This window comes from Ictidomys tridecemlineatus, chromosome 11, assembly GCF_052094955.1.
Source record: "Ictidomys tridecemlineatus isolate mIctTri1 chromosome 11, mIctTri1.hap1, whole genome shotgun sequence".
Classification (NCBI taxonomy): domain Eukaryota; kingdom Metazoa; phylum Chordata; class Mammalia; order Rodentia; family Sciuridae; genus Ictidomys; species Ictidomys tridecemlineatus.
This window is the reverse complement of record NC_135487.1, coordinates 23,288,939-23,313,236: the sequence shown is the minus strand read 5'-3', so window position 1 is coordinate 23,313,236 and position 24,298 is coordinate 23,288,939. Positions and strand designations below refer to the sequence as shown.

At 46.0% G+C, this 24,298-nt stretch overlaps 1 protein-coding gene across 6 annotated transcripts in view; it reads left to right on the top strand.

Moving 5' to 3' along the window:
• The window catches only part of Csmd2 (CUB and Sushi multiple domains 2), a 542,274-nt gene that overhangs the window by 340,277 nt on the left and 177,699 nt on the right, over positions 1-24,298 (top strand). For all 6 annotated transcript variants that reach the window (XM_078025879.1, XM_078025878.1, XM_078025877.1 and 3 more), the window contains 6 exons: positions 5,030-5,356; positions 9,212-9,406; positions 19,987-20,125; positions 21,020-21,207; positions 22,176-22,364; positions 22,547-22,663. In XM_078025879.1, the coding sequence (XP_077882005.1) occupies positions 5,030-5,356; positions 9,212-9,406; positions 19,987-20,125; positions 21,020-21,207; positions 22,176-22,364; positions 22,547-22,663 (1,155 nt within the window). The remainder of the gene's footprint in view (positions 1-5,029; positions 5,357-9,211; positions 9,407-19,986; positions 20,126-21,019; positions 21,208-22,175; positions 22,365-22,546; positions 22,664-24,298) is intronic.

Genomic DNA, 24,298 nt, shown 5'->3' with positions numbered 1-24,298 from the left:
ACCCTTCCACCATGATATACTGCTCATCTCAGGCTCAGAAGCAATGAAGCCAATCGACAATGGGCTGAAATCTCTGAAACCATGAGCCTAAATAAACCTTTCCTCCTTTAAGTTGTTTTTCTTGGGTATTTTATTATAGTAACAGAAAGCTGACTAACACATCATATCCACTCCTAGTATTTTTCAGATCCTCCTTATCTTTATTTACTTTTGACTTCAAATTAGCATATTTTGTTATGTCTGTTTCAATGCTTTGAGGCATACAGAATCATAACTGTCATGTCTTCATTTGGGAATGGGCTCATCATGCAGATTTTAACTATCATCTTTGACTTTTCATTTTGGTTTTTGTAAGGATTGGTGAAGTCTCCCTTCTCTTAGTCCAAGTAATTGACTTAGAATTTTGAAAGCAGTGAAGCAACAGTGACCACACCAAAAGGAAAGTATACTAAGAGAATTCTCCAACAAGCCCCTTTCATTTATTACTCAAGATCATAGTAAATTTATATTATCCACCTCCATCTGTTCATGAGTTTTCCACCACTATTGTTTTTCAAAAGTCTAAACCTCCTTGAGAACCTTCCAACTTAAAAGCTTTGCCCAGCCAAGGTCAAGGCAATAGCACCACCTGGTAATCACTTCTGAAAGGGAGAATCACCTGATCTCTCCCTTCTAAGTTGGATGATTGATAACGCTGAGATCCAGTTACAACGCTTTGTTGTAGTTACTGTCCTCATTTGGGAACTGAGAATCAGGCCCTTCCTATTCCCTATAGAAACAGTCCAGTAAACTGTCTATACAGTTTTCCAGAGTGAGAAAGATGAGGCTATGGTGGGACACTGCATATCCCTTCTCCTGTCCTGGTTGGGGCAGGTCTGGGTTCTCTCTTGAGATGGAAGACAGAGTTTATAAGGCCATAGTCTCCTTCTAATAGTGTCAGTTTTTCAGCCCCATCTCATTCCAGGTGCAAGAGGAAATGTCTTTTGGTAGCTGTCCAAGACTATTGGCTGGAAACAAGGGCCGTCTAAGAGCCAGCTGTAATATAACATCGGAGGGTCTGAAGTTAATGTTAAAACTACTTTTTGTTGCTGTTGTTCACATTTACTTCCACCAGTAGTTCTTAAATGCTGGATGCAATTTAGGATTGCCTGGGGAGCTTTAATATCCTTGATGACTAGGCCTACTACACCAACCAAATAGGAGCCTTTGGGGCCTGGGCATTGGGAAATTGTGACACTCTTCTGTTGTGAACCAACTTGGCCCATTCCTCTCCTTTCGACTACCTAGACTTACTTTGTCTTGTCTCAAACTGAGGGTTGTATTTTACTAGAAGATTAAGCTATATATATTTATTGTCATAAATCAAATTTTGTCTTTTTTTAAGCACCTTACTTTCTAGTTCTCCTCTATACATTTTTTTTCCTTTGAATTCCATTTGTTTTTTCTAAATTGATTGCTTTGCTTTTTCCCCTTTTGGTAATTGTAAAGATAAGCTATTTCTTATTCTAATTACACTTAACATCTTTAAAAACACACTCTAACCTATTTTTCTCTAATTAGCCATAGAAACTATAAAACAATTTCTTACAAGATGAGGAAATGAGCAGATCTCCTTGCTCTAACTTTATTCTTTATGTCAGTATAATCTGGAATATTTTACCCTGGGGTTTGGATGGGAATGATATTTTCTGTGTTCTCTTCCAAGGAATATTTGTTACCTTTGCATTCCATTTTATAGCAATTATTTAGATTCATTACGATGTTGGTTTCACTTGTTACTAATCTTTTTTTTTATTAACCACAGCTTTCCATACTTGAGTTCTTCCTTTTAACTCATCTCTCCATTGAACAGAAAATATCTTCAAGTGATCTTTTATGAATGGTATGTGGAGACCGTATTCTTTGAGGTCTTTGAGAGCAGCTTCTGTTATGTCTGCTATTCGATGACTTGGTTGGGTCACACCCTTTTCTACTATTATTTAGGGCTACATCTGTACTGTGTCTGAGGGAAATGTATTGACGATCGTGCCACAGTATTTTCTCATTTTCAGGACTAACACAGATGTCCAGCTATTTTTATAGGCTTTGGTCAATTCTGTTGCTTGAGTTTTGGAGTGGGATGAGATTGTGAAGCCCATATGTCCAGGTCACTGTCTTTTCACATCTGTCAACCATTGGATACTCACTGGTTCATTCAGCAAGTGCTGGCTGAGCACCTAGAGTGTGCCGGGTACTGTGGGAGCCATTAGAAGTTTAGAGCAATTAGACAGACAGGATTTCTGCTCTCACAGAACATCTGGGTATATGCTGGGGAGAAAGAGGGCCAAGCAGTAAACAACTAAACAAGTGAACAAGACAAATTTAGAGATAAGTGGAGCTACCATATATAGCTGCTCAAGATCTAAGCTGGTGCCCCTGAAAAAAGGCTATAAATAAAATGAGTGATGGGGTAGCGGGTGGGAGCTCAGATGGTATTAATTAAATTCTCTTCGACAAATCCGTTTGTTCATCTGGTTACAGTGTTCCTCGTCATCTTCCCTCTGAAATTGTAGCATCTTTCTTCGTCTTTGGCTTATCTTAGACTGGTTTAATAGGCCACATGACAGGCCCCTTCTGTCTTCAAGGTCATTGCCTGTGGGCATCATTTGTTTGGTACCCACAACTGAACTACCACAAAGCTGGGGTCAGGGTGGCGGAGCCTCCATTTTCTGGCCTGATCAGGGCTGAAGCAATGCTTGAGATAAACGGAAGGATCTCCCAGGGACTCCACTGTCAGACTGAGGCCCAGTGGGCAGCATCATTCTCATACTGGGTGTGGAGGGGTGGCTGAGCTTGGTCCCTGGAGTCAAACTGTATGGCTATGAATATGGTACTACCATCTACTGGCTATGTGACCCTGGCAAGTTACTTACCCTCTCTGTGCCTCAGTGTTTTCATGTTTCATTGTGGTTAATAATAATACCGACCTCAAGAATATTGTGACCGTTAAATTGAGGAATTGATGGAAGTGCTTAGAATAGTGTCCCATATTTAGTAAACCCTCAGTAATACCCAATAATCTCTGCTCTTAACTTTATCATGCATCGCTTTAAAAGCTTTTCTGTGTTCTTTCTCCCCTTGATTCAAATTCTTTCTATACTTAAAAATAGAGGGATTATAAGGATGAGACAGAATGGTCTTAGAGACCAGGCTCACTTTTCTCAGGTTGGTGGGAGAGCTATCTGTGGCAGATTGGAAAAGAAATTCCTCTTTCATATAAGGAGATGGGTGGGGCAGGGAGAAGCAAGAGGAAATTTGCCACATGAAGTCACTACTTCCCTGTGTGTGTGTGTGTGTGTGTGTGTGTGTGTGTGTGTGTGTGTGTGTGGTGTTTCCTTGGACAAAAGGAATTTTATTATTTTTTCATCTTAGCTTCATTTATAGTTAGTATAACTATAAATCAATATTATTAACACCAAATATAGATATAAACATACAGGGATTTAAGTGATTATGCATATTCCTTTCTCTCTTCTTTGTCATTTTCTGTAATTTTTTTAAAAAAATGTTTAGAAATGCTATAGCATTTTTGCAATCACAAAAATTAAAAGGTATTTAATTTTGGAAAAAAAAATCACCCTGAAACATATTACCCTAATACCATTTTTTATTTGGGGACCGTGTCCAAACCTCATCCATACATAAACAAGTGTTTAATAGCTATCATCAAAAGTACACGTATAATTTTATGATCTACTGTTTTACTTAAAATGATGTTTAACACTCTTTCTACAAGGTCATATTTATCACTTTAATGATTGCGTTCCAACCGCATCACATTAAAGGCTATAATTTACCTCACTTTATTGGGCTGACTGACAGATAGCTTGTTCTCATTTTTTTTTTCTCCATAATACAATTATGTCACTATCGTCAGCTTTGTCCGGGTGGCTCTTTTTCTTTTGAATTAATTTCGGGAGATTACTGAGTCAGAGTGTTCAAACAGCTCTGTGGCTCTTAATAAGAATTCCTATGCTCCCTTCCAAAGGGTTCCATCGGCTTTCCTCTGCAACCGGCATTAAATGCATGTGCGAGTTCCCACAAAGCCTCAAAGGTATTGGGTTTTATGTCTCTTTCTTGACTTTTCTCTAGTGACATGGACTGTGTTTTCATGTTCATTCTATTTGCTCTCCTCTGAGTGCTCGGAGCGTACTCTTTACTCATCTTGGGGATGTTCATCTAGAATTATAAAAGCCTTAATTCAATATTGATACTTCCCTGAATCATAGTTGTTGCAATTATTTGTTCGTCTTTTATTTCCTCCTTCTAATTTTGATTTATTATCTGTTGGTCTGTTTTTCCATTTAATGCCGTTTCCTTGCCTTATCCTTGTTTCTGGGTCTGGAATGACCAATTGGCATGAAAATGGTTTTCAATGAGGGCTTTGGAAGAAGATTGGGTTCTCAGGGTGCAGGGAGGAAAAGGTAACAGGAAGTGAGCAGGGCATTAAGATAAGACCCTGTGGCCTCTCACCCAGTTCCTTCAAAAGCTTTGGTCTCTAAGAGATGGTGCTCACCTGGTACCTCATTAGCATAGCATTTGTTGTGGCTTGAAGCTGTCAGAATCCCCAGGGCTACCTATCATTTTCCCATCAAAAACATTTAAAAGAGAGAAATGGACTTGGATTCTCTCTGGGAGATTTCCACCACTATGTCAATCTCCATGATCAATGTCCTTTCCTACTGCTGCACACCAAGGCGACAATACCCTCAACACCAGGGACCAAAAGCATGCAGACTGCCTGGGGTGGCCACTGAAATGGGGAGAGGGGCCAAGAGATTACCAACTCCGCCATGTCTGCCCTTTGCCACAGGGAACCTTCTAGTCTACGCTTGTCATTAAACTCAGAAGGCCTTCTGCCTAGAGCTCAGAGCCCAGCCAGTCCAGCCCAACCCTGGAGTAGATTAAGAAAATGCTCCTCTGCCAGGCCTCGGTGGCCTGGGAAGAATATTGGGGACACTTATTGACCTCCCCTGCTCTTCTCTTGCAGTTTCCTGCTTCTTCAACTTCACCAGTCCCTCCGGAGTCGTCCTGTCTCCCAACTACCCAGAGGACTATGGCAACCACCTACACTGCGTCTGGCTCATCCTGGCCAGGCCCGAGAGCCGCATCCACCTGGCCTTCAATGACATTGATGTGGAGCCTCAGTTTGATTTTCTGGTCATCAAGGATGGGGCCACTGCCGAGGCCCCGGTCCTGGGTACCTTCTCAGGAAACCAGCTCCCCTCCTCCATCACGAGCAGTGGCCACGTGGCCCGTCTTGAGTTCCAGACTGACCACTCCACGGGGAAGAGGGGCTTCAACATCACCTTTACCAGTGAGTCCTCCTTCTGTCGCTATCTGAGCATCTCTGAGTGTCCCCTTCTGAGGATGAGGGGCGGTGCTCCAGGGAGGAGTGCTGATGTGGGTGCACCAATCCCAAGGGCATTGCTGGCTTACAGACCCTGGCTTGGGAGACCCCAGAATGACCAGAAAAAGCATAAATGTCTGCCTGCTGGGCCAGGACCTCTTTTCTGTGGTCTCACTTTCCAATGAGCATTATTTCCCTAGGTGACATGTGATATAAAGGGAGCTCGGAAGCCTCCTTTCTCCTCCCAGTCTCCCCCTTCTACAAGGCCCTTCTAGAACCAGGGAGGCCTCTGGCATTCTGGCATTAACTCCCAATTCCCTCTCCGCTGTGCTTCCCTGAGTTCCTGAACACTACTTCCTGTTGACCCCTGGTGTTCCTGGGGGTTACCCACTCTTTGCTTTGCCCAGTCCCATTCCTGTGGTCAAAGTAAAAACAAAGGTTTGGAGCAGCATTTCTGTTTGGCCTGGAGACCACACTCTTAGGGCATCTAGTCATAGCCCCTCGTAGAACCACAATCTCAAAGTGGTCACTTCCAGTTTCCACCCTGGGCCCCTTCTCTAGAAGCAACTTGAAGTTCCATAGTGAGTATTTTTCATTCCTGTATCTCAAGATAACAGTGGGTAGGAGTGGGATAAAAACCTAGGGACTGAACAAAGCCAAGCTCCAAAGATAGCAGCAAGTTGTTATCAGGTCACAGGAAACAATAAACCTAGGGAACTTGGCCCCTGACAGATAGTCAGGTGGGACTGAAGCTTCCAGATCCTTTCCCAGAGGCTGCTTTGGAAATGCAAGTCCCCAGCTGAAGCTCTGCCCCACACCCACAAACACTTACCTGGAGCCATATGAAGAAGCCCATCTCTTCCCAACCCCCACCCCACCCTTGGCAAAGAGATTGTGTCCCCTTGTCCCACCTATCCCTGGGGCCCAGTTGAGCTGAAGACTTCAATGGCTACTTAGTGGGCCATTTTGGGCCCCAAATTTCAAGGAAGCACCCAGGCTCAGGCCCATTTCCCTCACCACCCTTCTTCAGGACAGCAGACTTGCTGGGAACAGCCTTCTCAAGGTGCGACTCCCCTTTTCCCACCATCCAGGGACAGGAGGAGGTAGAGCCCAGTCCCACCTTTCCTAAGCATCCTCTTCTAGCCTCAGGGTCCTGCTCTTGAGCATCCCTGTCCTCCTCCCTGCTTTTCCCATAAGATCATGAGCTTCAAGAGGAGCAGGTACCTGTTACTTCTCTTCCCATCCCCTCTGCCCAGCACGGGGCATGCGATGAGGCAAGGATCAGTCAAGGCCTGTTGAATGGAAGGAGCTGTGGGTGGCTGCGGCTTTTTCTCACCCCAGTGCAGTAGCAGGAATGAGGGGAAGAGGAAGCCTGGGAAGCTCATGCCTTGGGGACCGTGAGAGCTGAGAGCTCCCCAGTGAGGAACCTGGGCAACAATGGATACTTTCAGTGTCCAAGGAAAATCAAATCCCACTAAGTCCCTGCTTTCCAGGGAAGGAACATCTCCAGAGTCCTGGAGAAAAGGAGGCCCAGGAAGCCCAGGGAACCAGCTCCAGTGGGAGGGCAGACCCGGCTGAGGACGCTCTCCCTAGCGTTTCTCTCTACCATCATCAGGATGATACATATGCAACATGGCAACACTCACAATCTGGGACAGGTCAATGCAAAATAATAAGCACCACCCAGAATCCCCCACCCAGTAATGGTCCTTGCCAGCACTTGGTGAATTGGAATTAGAGGTAGCAAGTATTTTTCTATACACTTATATATATAGCTGGATGGAGAAAGGCAAATAACATTTTACATAACTAAACCCCATCCTAGTCCTACTGAGTCAGAATCTCTAAGGGGACAGGGTCCCAGAATCTACAGAGATGAAGGATTCAGATGCATCCAGTGAAACACTGGCCCATGGATGAGCATTTGGGAGCTAACACAGTCTCCCCCAGAAGACATTTATCTCCTCCCCCGTCTCATAGTGATCATCAGGGCTGAGCCTGACTCGGCCCCAGGCAGTTCTCTCCACAGCTACAGAGGTGCCATGCTTTCCCACTTGGGACTTAAAATCTGTGCCCCTGTAGCAGGGCTGGGAGATCCGCTTTCAGCAGCTCCTGGCAGTAAACCTGATCCTTCTTCCACATGGGGCATAACTGACAATGACAATACTAGCTGCTGTTTATTGAGCACTTACTGTGTGTCAGACCCTGTGCTGAGCAGTCTACAATCTGCCGGTAGCTTCACAACCAAGCCCCATAAGCCAAGATCCTTCTCACATATTAAGAAACTGAGCTTTGAAAAGGTATACAGGTAGAAATGGTCGGGGCTTAAATCCTTGATTTAGATTTTGTGAACAGCCCCATATTCCTTCTGTATGTATGCATGTGTGTGTACATCTGTGTGTGTGCACAGGTATGTGAACATGTACATATGTGTGGGCAACTGCTAAGAGGTTTTAATAGAAAATGACTGGACTCCTGAATCCCAGGTACCACTTTTCTTCCCTCCCCATATCTCTGATCATCAGGGCACTCCACAATCATAGTTGCTAGTGATGAAAGGTTGGGAAACTGATTCTGGGCTGCCCCAGACTTTGCAATTCAGAAGGAAGGTTGTGGGGAACTATACAGACGAGGCCCTGTAGAGCCATCCCAATCATCTTCCCGTCACAGGCTCTGCAGCTCATCTGAGGTGGGAAGGGTGACAGGTTTGTAGGGCTCTTGCCTCCAGCCAGATTCCACCGCCTCCAGGGTCAGTTGTGGTTCTGAGTGCCTGTGTGTCCCCATCACCAGGGAATGTCAGTGTGCTGTGCATTGGGTTCTTTGAAGTGGCACCTGCCCATGCACACGGGGAGGTCACCATCCTTAAAACAGTGAGGACACCCATAGGGCCTAACCTCAAAGATATTTCAGGATAGAGTGTGGCACTCCTGGGGGAGGAGGACTGGAAGTGGGCTTGGTGGAGATGAGATAGCAAAGGGCATCCTTCCATGCAGGGGAGCAGGAGAGGAAGGGAATCATCCTTAACGAGCACCTACTGTCTACCAGGCACCACACCAAACCCTCACCTCTGTCATATTCCAATCAACTTGCATTTTATTCCTGAATCCGCATGACCCTGCAATTGAATAGGATCTCCAAATTACAGATCAGCAAACTGAGGCTCGGCACCATGACACACGTCACCCAGGATGGTGGAACTAATTAGAGACCGAGCTCTATTGAATCTGCAGTGCTGCCGTCTCTTTGCTCTTCCCCAAACTGCATTAGCAGTCACCTGGGCAGAGGGAGCAGCAGCCTGACAAGAAGCAAGGAAATGAGGGGGACGGCTTCAGACAGGGTTAAGTCCAGGGCACCTGCTTTATGATGTTAGTGTCTATGAGCGTCACAGGATTGAGAGCCGGCTCCCCTGCAGCATAAGCGATCCCATAACCATGTGAAGTTAAGGAAGCAGGGAATGGATTTGACATTGAGGAAACAGATTTGCTCCTTGACTACATGGAGCCTCAGTTTCCTCGTCTATAAACTAGGGTAACGGTGTCTGATGGAGGGAATCGTGATAAGTTATAAATGAGCGCATGCCTGATCTATAGGTGCCCATTCGAATGAAGTTGGATTGGGTGCTCAAGCACCTGCTTCACACCCAGTGGGGCCTATCACCCATAACCTGGGGGATCCCAGGTTATAGGGGTTCTAGCTCTCCTTCCATCATGGCAGGTTCTTGGGGAAGTGGTAGAGGTCTGGTTGACCACCATAATGAAGCTTGCTGGCTGTGGTCCACACACCAGCTCTGTCTAATCTTGTCCTTGACCCCCATCCATGCAGCCTTCCGACACAATGAGTGCCCAGATCCTGGTGTTCCAGTAAATGGCAAACGGTTTGGGGACAGCCTCCAGCTGGGCAGCTCCATCTCCTTCCTTTGTGACGAAGGCTTCCTCGGAACCCAGGGCTCGGAGACCATCACCTGCATCCTGAAGGAGGGCAGCGTGGTGTGGAACAGTGCCGTCCTGCGCTGCGAAGGTATGTGCCCTCGGGCGGGGGCCGTGGCTGTCAGCCAGACAGGTTCCACAGGGGGACTGAGTGACCTGAACCTCAGAGGTCCATTTCTGCATCCGTCCATCTATCCATCCATCCTTTCCTCCCGTGACCCAGGGCCACTCCTTGCCCTATCCCTGGAGTGGCAAGGGCTTTAGAGGAAGGGTCTGCATAGGAACTTGAATTGGGACCAGAGATTACACAGGAGAAAATGCTGGGTATGGACGGTCAGGCATCAGAAATGCCTCTGGTTTCAGCTGGGAACTCTCCATTTCACAGCCAGTAGCAGCCCTGCCCCAGCGCCTGCCCAGGGGAGCCCAGCAGCGATGGCAGCGTTGAGCGTCCCAGTCTTCCCGGCTGCTTCTCTCTCCTTCTCTGTGTGCTCGTATTCCCCAGCTCTCTGGGCTCTCTCCCGTTCTGGCCTTTGTGCCCCTGTTAAATGCTGCCTTGATATCTTTGTGACCACTCTCCCAGCAACTCAGGATAGACCAGCCAGAAGAAATACGGCTCGCAGCAAGCTCTGGGCCTGTTATGGCATCTCCTCACCCTATCTCAGCCTACAGGGCAGCTTTTGAGTCGATTTCAGGGACCAGCCATCTGTTTCACCAAACTGCAGGCACAGATAAGGGCAGGGACCGTGTCAAATGTGTGTACCAAGCACGGTGCCTGGCACAGAATCGGTGCTCAATAAATGTTTGGGAACATGGATGAAGAGCGCACACACCCCAAAGTTCTCTTAATGGCAGAAGTGTCATCTAAGGAGGCAGGGGCTGTGGTTCTATCCTTTGGGGACAGAAAGCTTTTCATTTCCTCTCCTGTGGTGGGCAGAGGATGGTGACTCAGAGACTTCTTACCCAGTCCTGACTCTCCATCTGAATGGCCCCACCACAAATGGGAGAGCTGCAGGGAGCAGAGAGGGCTTTGCCCCCAGGCTGGTGGGGGTGTGGGGGAGGATAGAGGCCACCCCGAACACTACACATGGCAGGGGGTCCAGGTGGGCTTCCCAATCAGAGGATCCTGAGCTGGATCCAGCAAGTTGCTTTTCCTTATGAACCTCTGCTCTTTGTTTTTTTTTTGTTTGTTTGTTGTTTTTTTTTTAAGAGAGAGTGAGAGAGAGAGAGAGAGAGAGAGAGAGAGAGAGAGAGAGAGTGAGAATTTTTAATATTTATTTTTTAGTTCTCGGCAGACACAACATCTTTGTTGGTATGTGGTGCTGAGGATCGAACCCGGGCCGCACGCATGCGAGGCGAGCGCGCTACCGCTTGAGCCACATCCCCAGCCCCTGAACCTCTGCTCTTTGGGCTGGAAAAAAAATAAAAATAAATAACCTGACAAGATGATAATAAGCAGTGTATGTAAAGGGCCAGCCCAGGTATAAAGTTAAGTACTCATAACAGTGAGCTATGCTTCTACTGGTACGTGAGTGCACAAGGTTAGAGAATCTTCCTTGGCCTCTTATCCCCACACCTGGCCTAGTGCTTGACACTTGTAGAGGCTCAGCCAATACTGACTGATGAATCATGGAATGAATGAATGAGTGAATGAATGATCTCTTACCTAGAGTCTCACTAATCAGAAGCACATCAATGAAACGCCTTCAGAGCCATCCTTCCTGCTGTCTCTGCCTTGCAACCTACCTGGCTGGGCACCCTGAGCAAGCCACTTGACCTCTCTGAGCCTCAGTTACCCCATCAAGTGCAGGTTACTCGTGGAACCTCGGTGGGGTTGTTCTGAGCACGCACAGCTCCTGGAGCAGCACCTGGTGGAGAGGTGGCACTCAATAAGTGTGGCTGCCAGCCTTCTTTTAACCAGTTTTGAACCCTGTCTTCACTAGACCCATCAGTACTTGCTCCACTTGGGGGGAAATGCTGTCTGTTTGGGGGCAGTCGGCACCTGAAATAAGGGGCCGCCTGTTGGAGACACTGACCCGACACAGGGAGAGCATGCTCAGTTTTCTCCAAGTGACGAGCCTTGCATGCCAGCCTGGGGGGGTCTGGGGGGGCAGCACTTTAGAGAAGCACAGTGAGAGGCAGACGTCGCCCGGAGCAGCTCACCCAGCACAGAAACCTAGGACGGGGTGGGACAGTGCAGCCCTGGGGACCTGCCCTCCTAGGCTGCTTGGCTGCCTTTTGCCTGAGCCTTGGGGGGGGGGTCCCTGCTTTGTGGTCAGTGTCTTTGTCCTGTCCACTCTTTATAGTTTTGTTTTTGATTAAGTATCTCCACCTTGTGGACAATTAAACACAGGAGCTAAGGGTCTTGTAGAAAATCTTTTAATATATGCTAAGAGCCACTTAGGTTTTGAGAGGCTGTGATAGGACATGGGAGAAAATATCTCCTTCTAAATTTAGAAAGAAGGAGGGTCATCGGAGGATCGTGGGTGCATGGGAAGCAGGGGAGGGCAAAGTTTTTCTTCAAGGGCCAGAAATGAAGTACTTTTGACCTTGTGTGTTGTAGGGTATCTACTCAATCCCGTCACTGCCATGTGAAAATGGCCTTAGACTGCATGTCCATGTCTGGGCTGGGTTTGGCCTGCGGGTGGTAACTTGATGACTGTGGATCTAGGGTACAGAAGACGTGGGGTCAGGGGTTTCCATATGTTTAACCAACAGTGTCCTAAGAAAGACTTCCAGGGAGTAAGTGAAGCCACCTAAGAACGCCCTGTCATCTCCCACGTTCTTCTTCTTATTATTTTTAAAGGAGAACCCACCTCAGTGTTTTAAAAACATCTCCCTCATTTCAACCTTTCACTAGCCCCAGGGAATAGGTGCAGTTACTGTCCCCATTGGGACCTGGGAAGTTTGGCCACCTGCCCAAGGTGCTCTCAGCCTGTAAGTGGCGGAGGCTCCTGGCTAGCTGGTCCTTACTTTTTTCTTGAATTTTATCACTTGAGAGAATATAATATCAAACCTGTTTACCAAAGACTTAAAAGCATCCACAAATGGAATGAAATGTGGGTTTTCTACTTTCCACATCCCAGTAGAAAATTAAGACAAAAGGAAACACTCTGCCTCTCACAAAAGACAAAGCAGGCAGGACACCCCATGGAAGCATCAGAAATCTACAGCGTAAAGCAAAATGCCAGCAGTGAGAGGGACGTATCAGCTATTTAATTACGGAGGTAATTAGATTCCTTATTAAAAGACAAAGACTCTCAAACTGAGTTTAGGAAAATATCCTGCTTACAAGAAATACACGAGGAAAAGGGAGATAAATAATGGACAGTGAGTGCATTTTCATGTCTCACGTTTTAAGGGAATATGTGGGTTGTAAAATTTTCACACAATGCACAGACCAATCATGTTCCAAGTGAAAAACCTCAGGCCCCAGCCCCAGCCCCTAGTGCACAATGGTTTAAGAATTCGGTATAAAGGTATCCACATATTTTCTCCCATTTCTACATCAAATGCTTTACTGTAATAAAAAATGTCCGTTTTTCTCCACTCCCACGAGAAATCTAAGCCATGGGTTTAGCTCATATAGGCATCCAAAGAAGGATCGTGAAGGGATTGTTGTGTTTCTACTATTATCTCATTAATCTTATCACTCTTTTGAGAAAGTTATTGTTAAATTTTATACATGAGAAGTCTAACAACCAGTGAGGTGAATTGAGTTGCCCCGAATCACCTGGCTTGTATTAACTGAGCCCTTACTATGTGCTATGTAACATACATTGTCTTATTGAGTCCTCATGACAACCTTTAAAGTGGGTCCTATTATCCTCACTTCACAGAGGAGGAAACTGAAAGCAAAGAGTGGTTAAGTCCCTCACCCAAGATACACAGCTAAGTAAATGGGAGGAGAGTCAGTGTTCAAATTCAGGTACCCTGATTCCAGAACATTTTTCACAGCCATGTAAGTCCAAAGCTGGTTCTACTTTCATTCTACCACAAAAGGGTAAAGGCTGGGTGGTGAGGGGCTCAGGTGGGGAGTGGGGAGGGAGTAGGAGGCCACACTTCTAGCTTCAGGATAAAGAACTTCTGTCATTCTGGTCAGAGGTCACTCACACTGGACAAGTAGTCAGCCAACCCCTCTGAAGGCAGCCAACGTCTCACCACAGAAACAGTGGGCAGAGGTGGCATTCCCAGGCCCGCCTGTCTGTCTAGAAACCAAGGCCCTAGAGCCAGGCCTCCCAGGTTCAAGTCCTGACTCCGACACTTCCCAGCTGTGGGCTCCTCAGCCAGCCACCACTGTGTGTCCTCAACTGTGAACTCAGGCAAATACTGTGCCCATCCATAGGCTGTGACGCAAAAGCCAGGAGAAGCCCAGACCCATGTCCAGAGCAGTGTCTGGCACCGTGAGAGGGCTCGGGGAAGGCTTGTTCTCGGTGCATGCTCTTCTGCCACCATTCCAAACTCCTCTTTCCCTTGCACAACTTTAGCATCAGAGGTCAGGAGAAGGTGACCATCCCTCACATGTGTCACAGTAGACACCTCCTTTTATCACTTTCCGGGAGGTGGAGGGCCAAGTCTAGGCGCGGGTAGTGCTGACTTCTCCTGAGGCCTCTCTCGGCGGCTTGCAGGTGGCCACCTTTTCTCTAGGTCCTCCCATGGCCTTTTTCCTGTGTGTGTGCCCACCTCGGGTCTCTTTCTCTTCTAATAAGGGCCCCAGCCCTGCTGGATGGGGGCTCTGCCCTTTTTACCTCATTGAACCTTATTTACCTCCCTGAATGTTCCCCATCTCCAAATTCAGTCACCTTCAGGGTACAAGCTTCAATCTGTGACTTTCAGGAGGAGCAGCTCAGCCCACAACACCTAGTACCTCTACCTTGCAGTCATATTTCTATCCTTCAGCAAGTATCTGTTGAGCATCTACTGTGTGCCCGGCACAGGGTCAGGCACAGGCCCTCCCTTCTGTCCTCTGCTGGGCTCCCCTCCCTACCTTCTTTTCCATGTATTTGTGTGCATCCACACTTGCCTTTTTATGTCTTACCATTTTTTTTTTAATGGAAAACTTCAAACTTATACCAAAACAAAGAAGATGGTGTAACGTACCCCGTGTGTCTGTCCATTCCTCACTCTGCTCCAACTGTAAACCCAGGGCCAACTTTACCCAGGGCCCCACCCACTGCCCCTTGACCCCTCACTCACTCTGGACTAAATGTTTGGCATAATATTGCATCCTCAACATTTTAGTATGCATGTCTGACAGATAAACTCTTTAAAACATACCACCATGCTATTATCCTAAAAATTAAAAATGATTACTTAGCGCAATCCATGATTGGCTAATACATTTGTGATATGTTTTTGAAAATTGGAATCCTAGTTAGTTTCATAGGTTAAAAGAAACTAGTTTGTCTCAAGTCTTTCTTAATCTATGGGTATCTATTCTTGCCCTTGTGTTTTCTATTTTTCTTTATCTTCTTTTTTTTTTTTTTTTTTTGGTGTGTGTGTTTGCATTGATGAAGGTCAGGGCATCCATTCTGAAGAGTCTCCTACATTCTGGATTTTGCTGATTGCTACCTTGAGAGTTTCTTATATTTCTTTCAATTGTCAGTAAGATCTAGAAAACTTACTCAGACTCCTTTTCCATTTATCATCCAGAATATTTTACAAGCTGGGTTTTGTGTATTTATTGCAGGTGAATAACATCTGGTTGCTTCTCTTTTGGGGACAGTAGAAGTCATTGATGATCATAGCCCAGGAATTGCAAAATACTAACATTTTATAGTTCTGCTTTGATAAGCTGAAATATTTAAAGAATAATTGTCCTCATCAGTTATTCACTTACTCTAAGGTATAATTCATGATACAATATAATATAATTCGTGACAGGTATAATTCTCTCCGTCTAGGAGAGACACTTATTTTCCTTTATTTGCCAGTTTTCATATTAATGAGTTAATTCCCTAACATTTTCCAAAGTTGAACATTTTTAAATGTCATTACAGTCCAATGGATGTAATATTTTGTATGTTAAGTCTATTGCAATTATTATTCTAACTGATGCACAAGTTTTCTCTTTGCAGAGAGAGCCTTTTGAAGATGGCACAACCTCATCTCGTACATGTTCTGCCCCTGACCTAGAATCGGTTATTTCTCCAAGGAGCCCTGGTCCCTTAGAGGAAACTGACATTTAGAAATTGGATTTTTTTTTTCAGTGCTTAGGATCAAACCTAGGGCCTCATATATGCTAGGCAAGCACTCTATCACCGAGCTGCACCTTCAGTCCTTTTTAGTCTTTGAGACAGAGTCTCACTAGTTGCCCAGGCTGGCCTCAAACCTGTGATCCTCCTGCCTCAACATCCTAAGTAGCTGGGATCACAAGCTTACACCACCGTGTCTGGCAATATTTAAAATCTGGACACTGGGGGTGCTTATTACTCTCAAGTTGTTCCTGTTTCGGAGGTTTCTCATTGAAGACAACTAAGAAATGCTTTTTAAAAGAAAATGCATTGTAGGGCTGAGGCCATAGCTCAGTGGTAGGTCGCTTGCCTAGCACATATGAGGCACTGGGTTTAATCCTCAGCATCACATAAAAATAAAGGTATTGTGTCCATCTACAACTAAAAAAATATAAAAGAACAAAAAAGCAATTGCACTGTTGCTAAAAGGTAAAAGGTCCTAAATACCATTGTCACTTCCCATCATAACACACACCTAAGAATCTCAGAGCGGCCACGCCAGTATTACCGACAACATGACTACTAAAAATAATCTTCTCCTTATTCATCATTTTTAGTTCTTTTGTTCTTTGATATCCTACCAAGGATGAGCTATCAGATTACTGTTTTAAAATCTTTAAGTAGTTTCTTCCTGTGTGATTATGCTACCAACTGACATAGTGTTCAAATTCTTGGTGCATATCAAATTTAATCTTTCTTTTTATTTATATAAAATAGTTACATAGTTCCAAAGTTCAATCTATAAAAGAAGATACATTTGGGGAAAGTGTTGCTTATAACCTACCCTTTCTGCCCTGTTCCCTCCCTTTGTCCATGGATAAACCTTTGGTTTTGGTTTACTTTTTTATTCATTATTAATCTGATTGAATATTAGTACTTTAACATTAATTTGACTTTTAATATTAGCTCTTTCTTAGATAAATAGAATCAAATTTTACCCAGTATTCTCTATGTTGCTTTTATTCACTCGGTCATATATTCTGGGGACCACTCCATAATATTGTGTAGCATATTCTTTGTTTTTTGTTTTACAGCTACATAAATAGTTTGTTTCATTGATTACCTAGTTTATTCAGTAGATTCCTATTGCTAAAATTTGAGCTGTTCTCATTCTTTTGCTATTACAAATAGTGCTGTCTTGTATAGCCTTGTGCAAATAAATGTGTATTTTTTTCTTTTTTTTACATTTGCCAGCAGATCTTTGGGATAGAGTTCTAGAAATAGAATTGCTGTGTCAGAGAGTAAATGCATATGAATTTTGCTGTTTATTACCACATTTCTCTCCATAGGGGTCTGCCATTTTTTATTTCCACCAGCAAATCACCAGAATTCCTGGCTTTTGCAGCCTCTATGACCTCAAACTTTGGGTGTTGCCCACCTGATGGATGAGAAATAATGTCTCATTATAGTTTTAGAATGAATCGTTCTTATTAAAAATGAAGTTGAGCATCTTTTCAAGTGTTTAAGGGATATTGCATTTAGAATCCTCCCCTCCAGATCCCAGCCCGGCAACTACCACTCTCCCTGCAGTATCAAGACGGACAACAGGAAGTGAAGAACTGAGTTAATAGAGAGGTCATTTGACACTCACAGGAGCAGAAGAAGAGATTAACTAAGAGAACTAATGAAGCAATAGAGCAGATAAAACCAACTGGTGTCCACCAAAGGAAGGGGCTGTGTTTCCCTCCCTGCAGGTTATGGGCGGGTTGTGTTGAGACAGATGCCCAGCATGGAGAGTGCTGGGGAGGCAATAGTGACTGGGTAGTCCAGGGATTCCTGGAGATTAACTACAGAGGTCACAGTTCAGCGACCAGAGATGCTGAGCCTGTGCTGATCTACAGCCAGGAAAGAGCCTCAGCTCACTGCTGAGACCCAGTGCCTGCCTGAAAACCTTGGGACGTAGCAACAGGCACAGCTCCCCCACCTTCAAGGTCTAACATGTCCATTGAAGGAAGATAGAGAAGCATTAGGAGGTTCAGTGAGATGATAGATGGGTTCTGAAAACTGGTGTTCCCCAGAAATGACAATACATATATGTGGTTTATTCCCTCAATGCTGATGATATAAGTAATGTGTCATTACTTAGTCTCTATGCCTCCATTCACCAAAATGGGGTAATGACCCCCTTCTATGTAATAAGGACCACAATGTGTGTGCCTTTTATCATTGCAGTTGTCACTCAATAGTACACATCAAGTCCTAGCACTTGGTGAGCTGTCCAAACACTTGCAGAGGGACTTGGAGACAGAGGTCTCAAGGTTAAGTCTCAGCTCCAACTTCAAGAGCTCAGTGTCCTTGATCTAGTGTCTCAACTGGCTTGGCCTTATTTTCTTCCCCTGGAAAGTGGGGATAAAGACTTCACAAGGCATGTGCATTTAGATGTGATAATACACATGAAGAGCTGACAGCTCCTATTGTCATCATCATCATCATCATTATCTTTGTTAAAGTTCCTAATGTAATTTTTTATTAAGACTATTGATAACTATTTTAGATAATTCCAGAAGGTTATAGAATTGAGAAAAGAAGAGGGGTGCATTTGGTGGTATTCTTTTTTAAAAAAATTTACTTTTCTTTTTAGATATACATGACAGTAGTAATATGTACTTTGACATATTATACATACAAGGAGTATAACTTATTCTAATTAGGATCCCATTCTCATAATTGTACATGATGTGAAGTTTCACTGTTCATGTATTCATATATGAACAGAGAAAAGTTGTATCTGATTCATTCTACTCTCTTACATATTCCCATTCCCCCTCCCTTCCCTTCATTCCCTTCTCAGCCACAGAGAATGAGATCAGGGCATTTGCTGGTAAATGGATGGAACTGGAGACTATCATGCGAAGTGAGATAAGCCAGTCCCAAAATACCAAAGGCCAAATGTTCTCTGTGATGTGTGAATGCTAACACAAAATAAAGAGAGGAAGGAAGAACAGAAGTTCATTTGGCTGTAATCTGTGAAACTGGTTACCTGGAGAAATCTACAAAATTTTGCAAAGAGAGCAGCACCCTGTAGCTCATTTAACTCTTTCTTAGTTCTGCTTAGTTCTGGCCTCCCGTAGCTCCTCAGTAAGACAGTCCAAAGGAAACAGGGGTTCCTTTAAAACCAGGAGGCTGCTTATACTATGATCCTGGTTCTCTGCTGCCCCAGTCTGAATTCAGACTCTATGACTTGCAAACCCCCAGCCAGTTCCTGAATCTCCTTAGGAGCTAATAATTGTGCCAGCCTCACAGGAGCATTTGTTTCCTGAAGAGTGAACCTGATTATGTGTGCATCTGAATGTGTGATGTGAAGGGAGTGCTTGATCTGGGACAGTGGTGCTGACAGAGGTGACAGCCTTAGTGGTGGGTGGTGATGCCACCCTCATCATCAGCCCTGAGTGGGTAGACTGTAAACAGACAACCCCTGAAGAACAGGATGGCCGAAGAACAGGATCACCCAGCACTTGAGCTCTGTAGTTCAGTTCAGGTGAACAGCGGATCTGCTCGCTGGAGTCATTTGAAGGTCCAGGCAGATGGTCTGCCATCTTGACACACTGCTTCCATTGTGGAGAGACAGGACACAGGGCAAGTCATGCCCTGGTTCCTACTGTTTCCTCCTTGGCGAGACGCGCAGCTCTTCTGCTCTCATTTTATTGGTCCAAGCAGTCACGTGACCTTGCTTCCACTTCCAAAGGGTGGGCCATGACATCTACTGTGGGCCCTGGAGGAAGAGTCCTGGAATGGCCCTGATGTCCACCACAGGAGCCAGGATCTAGTTTCAGGGTCAGGCAGGAGTGACGGGAAGATGCAGGTGAGAATGGGGGAGCTGAGTGAAGGGAGGCCAAGGAAAGGAGAGGACAGACCAGGGACAAGACCAGGGACAGCCAGGAAACGTGGCAAGGCCTGTCAGCGTCTTGTGGAGTTGGCTACCATGGCTACACTGATCCATCCTTTCATTCATTTATTCGATAGTCATATACGACTGTGGGCCAGGCACTGTGTTAAATTCTGGGGATACCAAACTGTGAAGAGATCAGTATCAGTGCCTGCACCCCAAGCTGAGTGGGGTCTGGCCGCTCACTCCCTAGTGTGGATAGGGGGAGGTAGGCCCAACAATGTCTCTGCCTCAGGCCTGACACTTGAGTAAGGAACAGAGAAAAAGCCAGTGTGACCCAGATTTCGCTGCACTTCTGCCCTTCTAGACTGAGTAAAGGGCTTTGTTTAAAGGATTCTTTTCATTTCTCCCCTCTGGCCTTTAATAAACCTCCCAATGACGTAACTCGGCCCATCATGAAGGTTCCGATAGGCAAAACTCACAGTTTATAGTTTATGTAACTCTCCATAAAAACAGAGACGATCCTTGTTGGCTGGTCTAGTGGATAGAGATGTATTTTGTGTGCTTATTCATTTGTCCCCCAAGAACGCGGCTTCTCTCCCTCTGTCCTCCCAGCTCCCTGCGGTGGCCACCTGACTTCGCCCAGCGGCACCATCCTCTCTCCGGGCTGGCCCGGCTTCTACAAGGACGCGTTGAGCTGTGCCTGGGTGATCGAAGCCCAGCCAGGCTACCCCATCAAAATCACCTTCGACAGGTGCTGGGCACCGCGGCCTGGGGGAGGGGGCGAGGGAGTGAGGGGAGGGGCAGACACCAGTACTGTCAAGGCACCGTCAGAGGACACTGTGGCCAACTGCCCTTGGGGGAGGACTCCCTGACTTTGCCCTTGGGCTTGGCTTGTGCTGGGACTGGACAGGGGAGAAGGCTGGGCTCTCACTGGGGATGCCAAAGCCTGCCCTTCTCTTAACCCCCAAGGATGGAGAGTGGCAGATGGACACCATCAGATGTTGAAGCCAGGCATGGCATCCGAGGACTATAACTCCCAAACTTCTAATAGGAGGGTGGTCTTCCTGACCTTGGTCCCAAATCCTCCACATGCCCCACGTCTACTCCCACCCTGCCTCTGCCCCTCAGTGGGAGATATGGACACAAACTTCTTCTGGACAAAGCAACCATGACCTGAAACAGCAGTCTGCAAATTTTTCTGGGAAGGAGCAGATAGTAAATCTGCTAGGTTTTGGGGGGTTTCTTGCTCACTTTCAGATCTCTGGTGCATATTATTTTTTGCTTGTTTGTTTTCAAACATCCTTTACCAAATGTAAAAAACATTCTTAGCTTCAGGCTGTATGCCATGTTTGGGGCTTTAGTTTATTGACCCCTGGCCTAGGAGCTAGGCCTGGTGCCTGGAGGGCTTAAGAACCCAGGCCGTAGAGGAGATTGGAGAGCTGCGTCTGACCAAGGAGGACGAAGGGCGAAGCTCAGTAGAGAAGGTCCTTGCCATATCACTAGTAAATGTGTCCAAATTATATTAAAAGATCCCAGCCTGCCAAACTCGGGGTGTCTGAAGCACTGAGTGGGGTAGGGTTTTCATCATTTGCAAATTAATAAGCCTTGGGTTTCTCAAGAGGTCTTCGCTTGCGTCATTTGACAGATTTAAAACTGAGGTCAACTATGACACCCTGGAAGTACGAGATGGACGGACATACTCAGCGCCCTTGATCGGGGTTTACCACGGGACGCAGGTCCCCCAGTTTCTCATCAGCACCAGCAACTACCTCTACCTCCTCTTCTCTACGGACAAGAGCCACTCGGACATCGGCTTTCAGCTCCGCTATGAGAGTGAGTCTCATGGGGTAGGAGAGGGAGGCAGATGACAAGGTTGGCGCAGGCGGGTGAAGGAACCTGGGGCTGTGCACCAGTGAGACCAGATCCAGCCATCCCGTGGCACTCCTGGCTAGGCTGTCCCCTTTGGAAGGTATTCCCTTACTCTCAGCATCACTCAGGGATCATAGGAGCTAAGAGTTGCTCATGACCTTCATGCCAGATCCCATGTTCACACTCCATGGCCTCCTCTGGGTGCAGGTGACTGGGTGTCACAGCACCGGAGACTCTGGGGACAGAGTATTTGATGAACCATGAACTTGAAGTGGAATGGCAGCTCTTACTCACACTGCCCTCTCACATCATCTTCTGCACCTCTCCCCTTGATTTAAAGGGTCGATGTCACTGCAATTCTTTGCAGACCAAAGTAGAAAAGATTGGAAGCACCATGAGGACAGGGTCATTTCTTATTCATGTTTATATCCCTAAGCCTTAGCCTAGCACCTGCACCACAGCTGATGCCCAGCTAATGTTTATTAATGAATGAACCAACAAGCAAGTGATCTCCTATTCAAGAGAGAGGTCTTCAAGCCAGGCCCCATGGCCCACACCTGCACTCCCAGCTACTCAGGAGGCTCAGGCTGGAGGATTGCAAGTTGGAGGCCAGCCTCAACAACTTAAAGAGACCCTGTCTCAAAATAAAATCAAAAGGGTTGGGGTTGTAGCTCAGTGATAGAGAACTTGCCTGGCTAGCGTGTGCAAAGCCCTGGCTTTAATCCCTAATACCATAATAATAATTTTTTTAAAAAAGGAAGAAAAAGAGATAGGTCTTTAGAAAGCCTCTCCACAAAAAAAATAATGGCCACATTTCATGAGTGCTAATAGCAACTTCAGCCTTTTGTAAATCCCTCCTCTCTGTGGGTCAGCTGGTGTCCCTCAGTGGGGACGGTGCACATTCTATTCCAGCTGTGACCTCTTTCTTCCAGCTATCACACTGCAGTCAGACCACTGTCTGGATCCAGGAATCCCTGTCAATGGACAGCGTCACGGGAATGACTTCTATGTGGGCGCTCTGGTGACCTTCAGCTGTGACTCGGGCTACACACTGAGTGACGGGGAGCCCCTGGAGTGTGAGCCCAACTTCCAGTGGAGTCGAGCTCTGCCCAGCTGTGAAGGTGAGGCCCATCAAAGGGCAAATGCCTTTCCTGCCAGGAAAACCAGGAGCTGAGACGGCCACTGATTCCCGGACCCATAGGGAAGATGGGGGCTTGGGGAAGAGGCGGGGCAGCGGGTACCTAAGCACGTGGAATGGCTCCCTGAGCCACTCTGGTCTTCACTGCCCTCTTCCCTTCTGTAGCTCTCTGTGGTGGCTTCATTCAAGGCTCCAGTGGGACCATCTTGTCGCCAGGCTTCCCTGACTTCTACCCCAACAACCTGAACTGCACTTGGGTTATCGAAACCTCGCATGGCAAGGGTAAGTGTTTGGGCAGATATTGGGAAGTGACTCAAGGTCAGGCCCTAAGCTCCCAGGTCAAGGCAACCTCGATGGGGATTTCCCTAGAGAGTGATGTGTAAGTGCAGTCTGAATGTTTCTCAGCAGAACCTTCTCATCTCTGTGAGTCACAGAACTCATTCAATAAATATTGTTGAGAATCCAAAATTGCCAAAGAGATCATACTGGTAACCAACCATGGAATCCATCCCATCAGGGCCAGGAGTCCTCTCTAAAGCACCTCCAGTGGGGATGTCTCCCACCCGTTCCACAGTGGTCACATATTTTTGATAGTTCATTTCCCTCCTTATAGCCTATTAGGTGGCTCTGAAACCCACGTTCCTGTCCTATGTCCTGGAAGAACAGAGGGCACCTCTGCTTCCTCCGCCTCGTGTCACCCCTTCAGATTCTGAACACGGAGATCCCCTTCTCGTGTAGCTCAGCTCTTCCCCGAGTGACATGCATACATGTTCCTCCTGCGCTGTTGCCCCAGCTTCCCTAACCTAAGTGGTCTTTGGGAGTCCAAGTTCAAAGTCAGGGTGCTGGTTATAAATAAGCATTAGTTAACATACTCTTTCATCCAACAAATATGCTTTAAGTGCCACCCATGTGGAAGACACTGGGGCTGCGGGAACCCCACAGGTGTGGAAGGTTATTCCAGAGCCTCTGTAGGGTGCTGTCTCCTGCCCCTGTACAGTCTGGCAATGTTAATGCTGAGTTAATGCCAAGGCTCCGCCCCAGAGGCATTGATTCTCTACGTTGGGGGTAGAAACCAGGCATGTACATTTTGAGGACATTTTGTCAGTCACTCCGAGGCATGCCTTTAATTAAGAACCTCTGATCTAGAAGAATTAACCAGGAAAAAGAAGAGCCCCGGGAGAGGGGGAATGAAGTGGAAGAATACCCTTTCCAGATATTCAAATGTTGTTATGGGCTAAGAAAAATGTGAGTAGCATGGCAGGAGTGCAGGAGTGGACATTCAAATCAGTGAGGGACGATAAAGATCCAGAAACAACCCCCCCCCCCCGTGTGTGTGTGTGTGTGTGTGTGTGTGCACGCGCATGTGCTTGTGGATGAGAGAGAGGGAGACAGACTTCAGCATATGATTAAAGTGTCATTTCATTTGAAGAAAAGAATTCAATAAATGGTGTTAAAACAGTGAGCTTAACCATTGGGGAAAAGATCTTAATGAAATCAACCAAATTATGCTATGTCCATGAACAATGAATCCCACTTTTATGTATAATGTATAATTAAAAGACACAAATTAAAAAAAAAAAAAGTAGAAGGGAGACCGGTAGAGTAAGAGGAAGAGGATCAAGGGGAGGGAGGAGGGAAGGGAAAGGGGAGGTACTGGGGAATTAGACTGATCAAATTATCTTATATGCATGTACAAATATGTCACACTGAATATCACTATTGTGTATAATTACAATGCCCCAATAAAAAAATTAAAAAAGATTTTAAAAAAAACACAATCCATACTTTATACATTTAGCCACATAAATTCCAGCACTAGGAAAACATGGATCTCTAACCTCAGCTGAGAAAGCACCTTCTGGAACACCCAAAGCAGAATCTGTGAAGGCAAAGACTGTTAGATTCAATTAAGTAAAA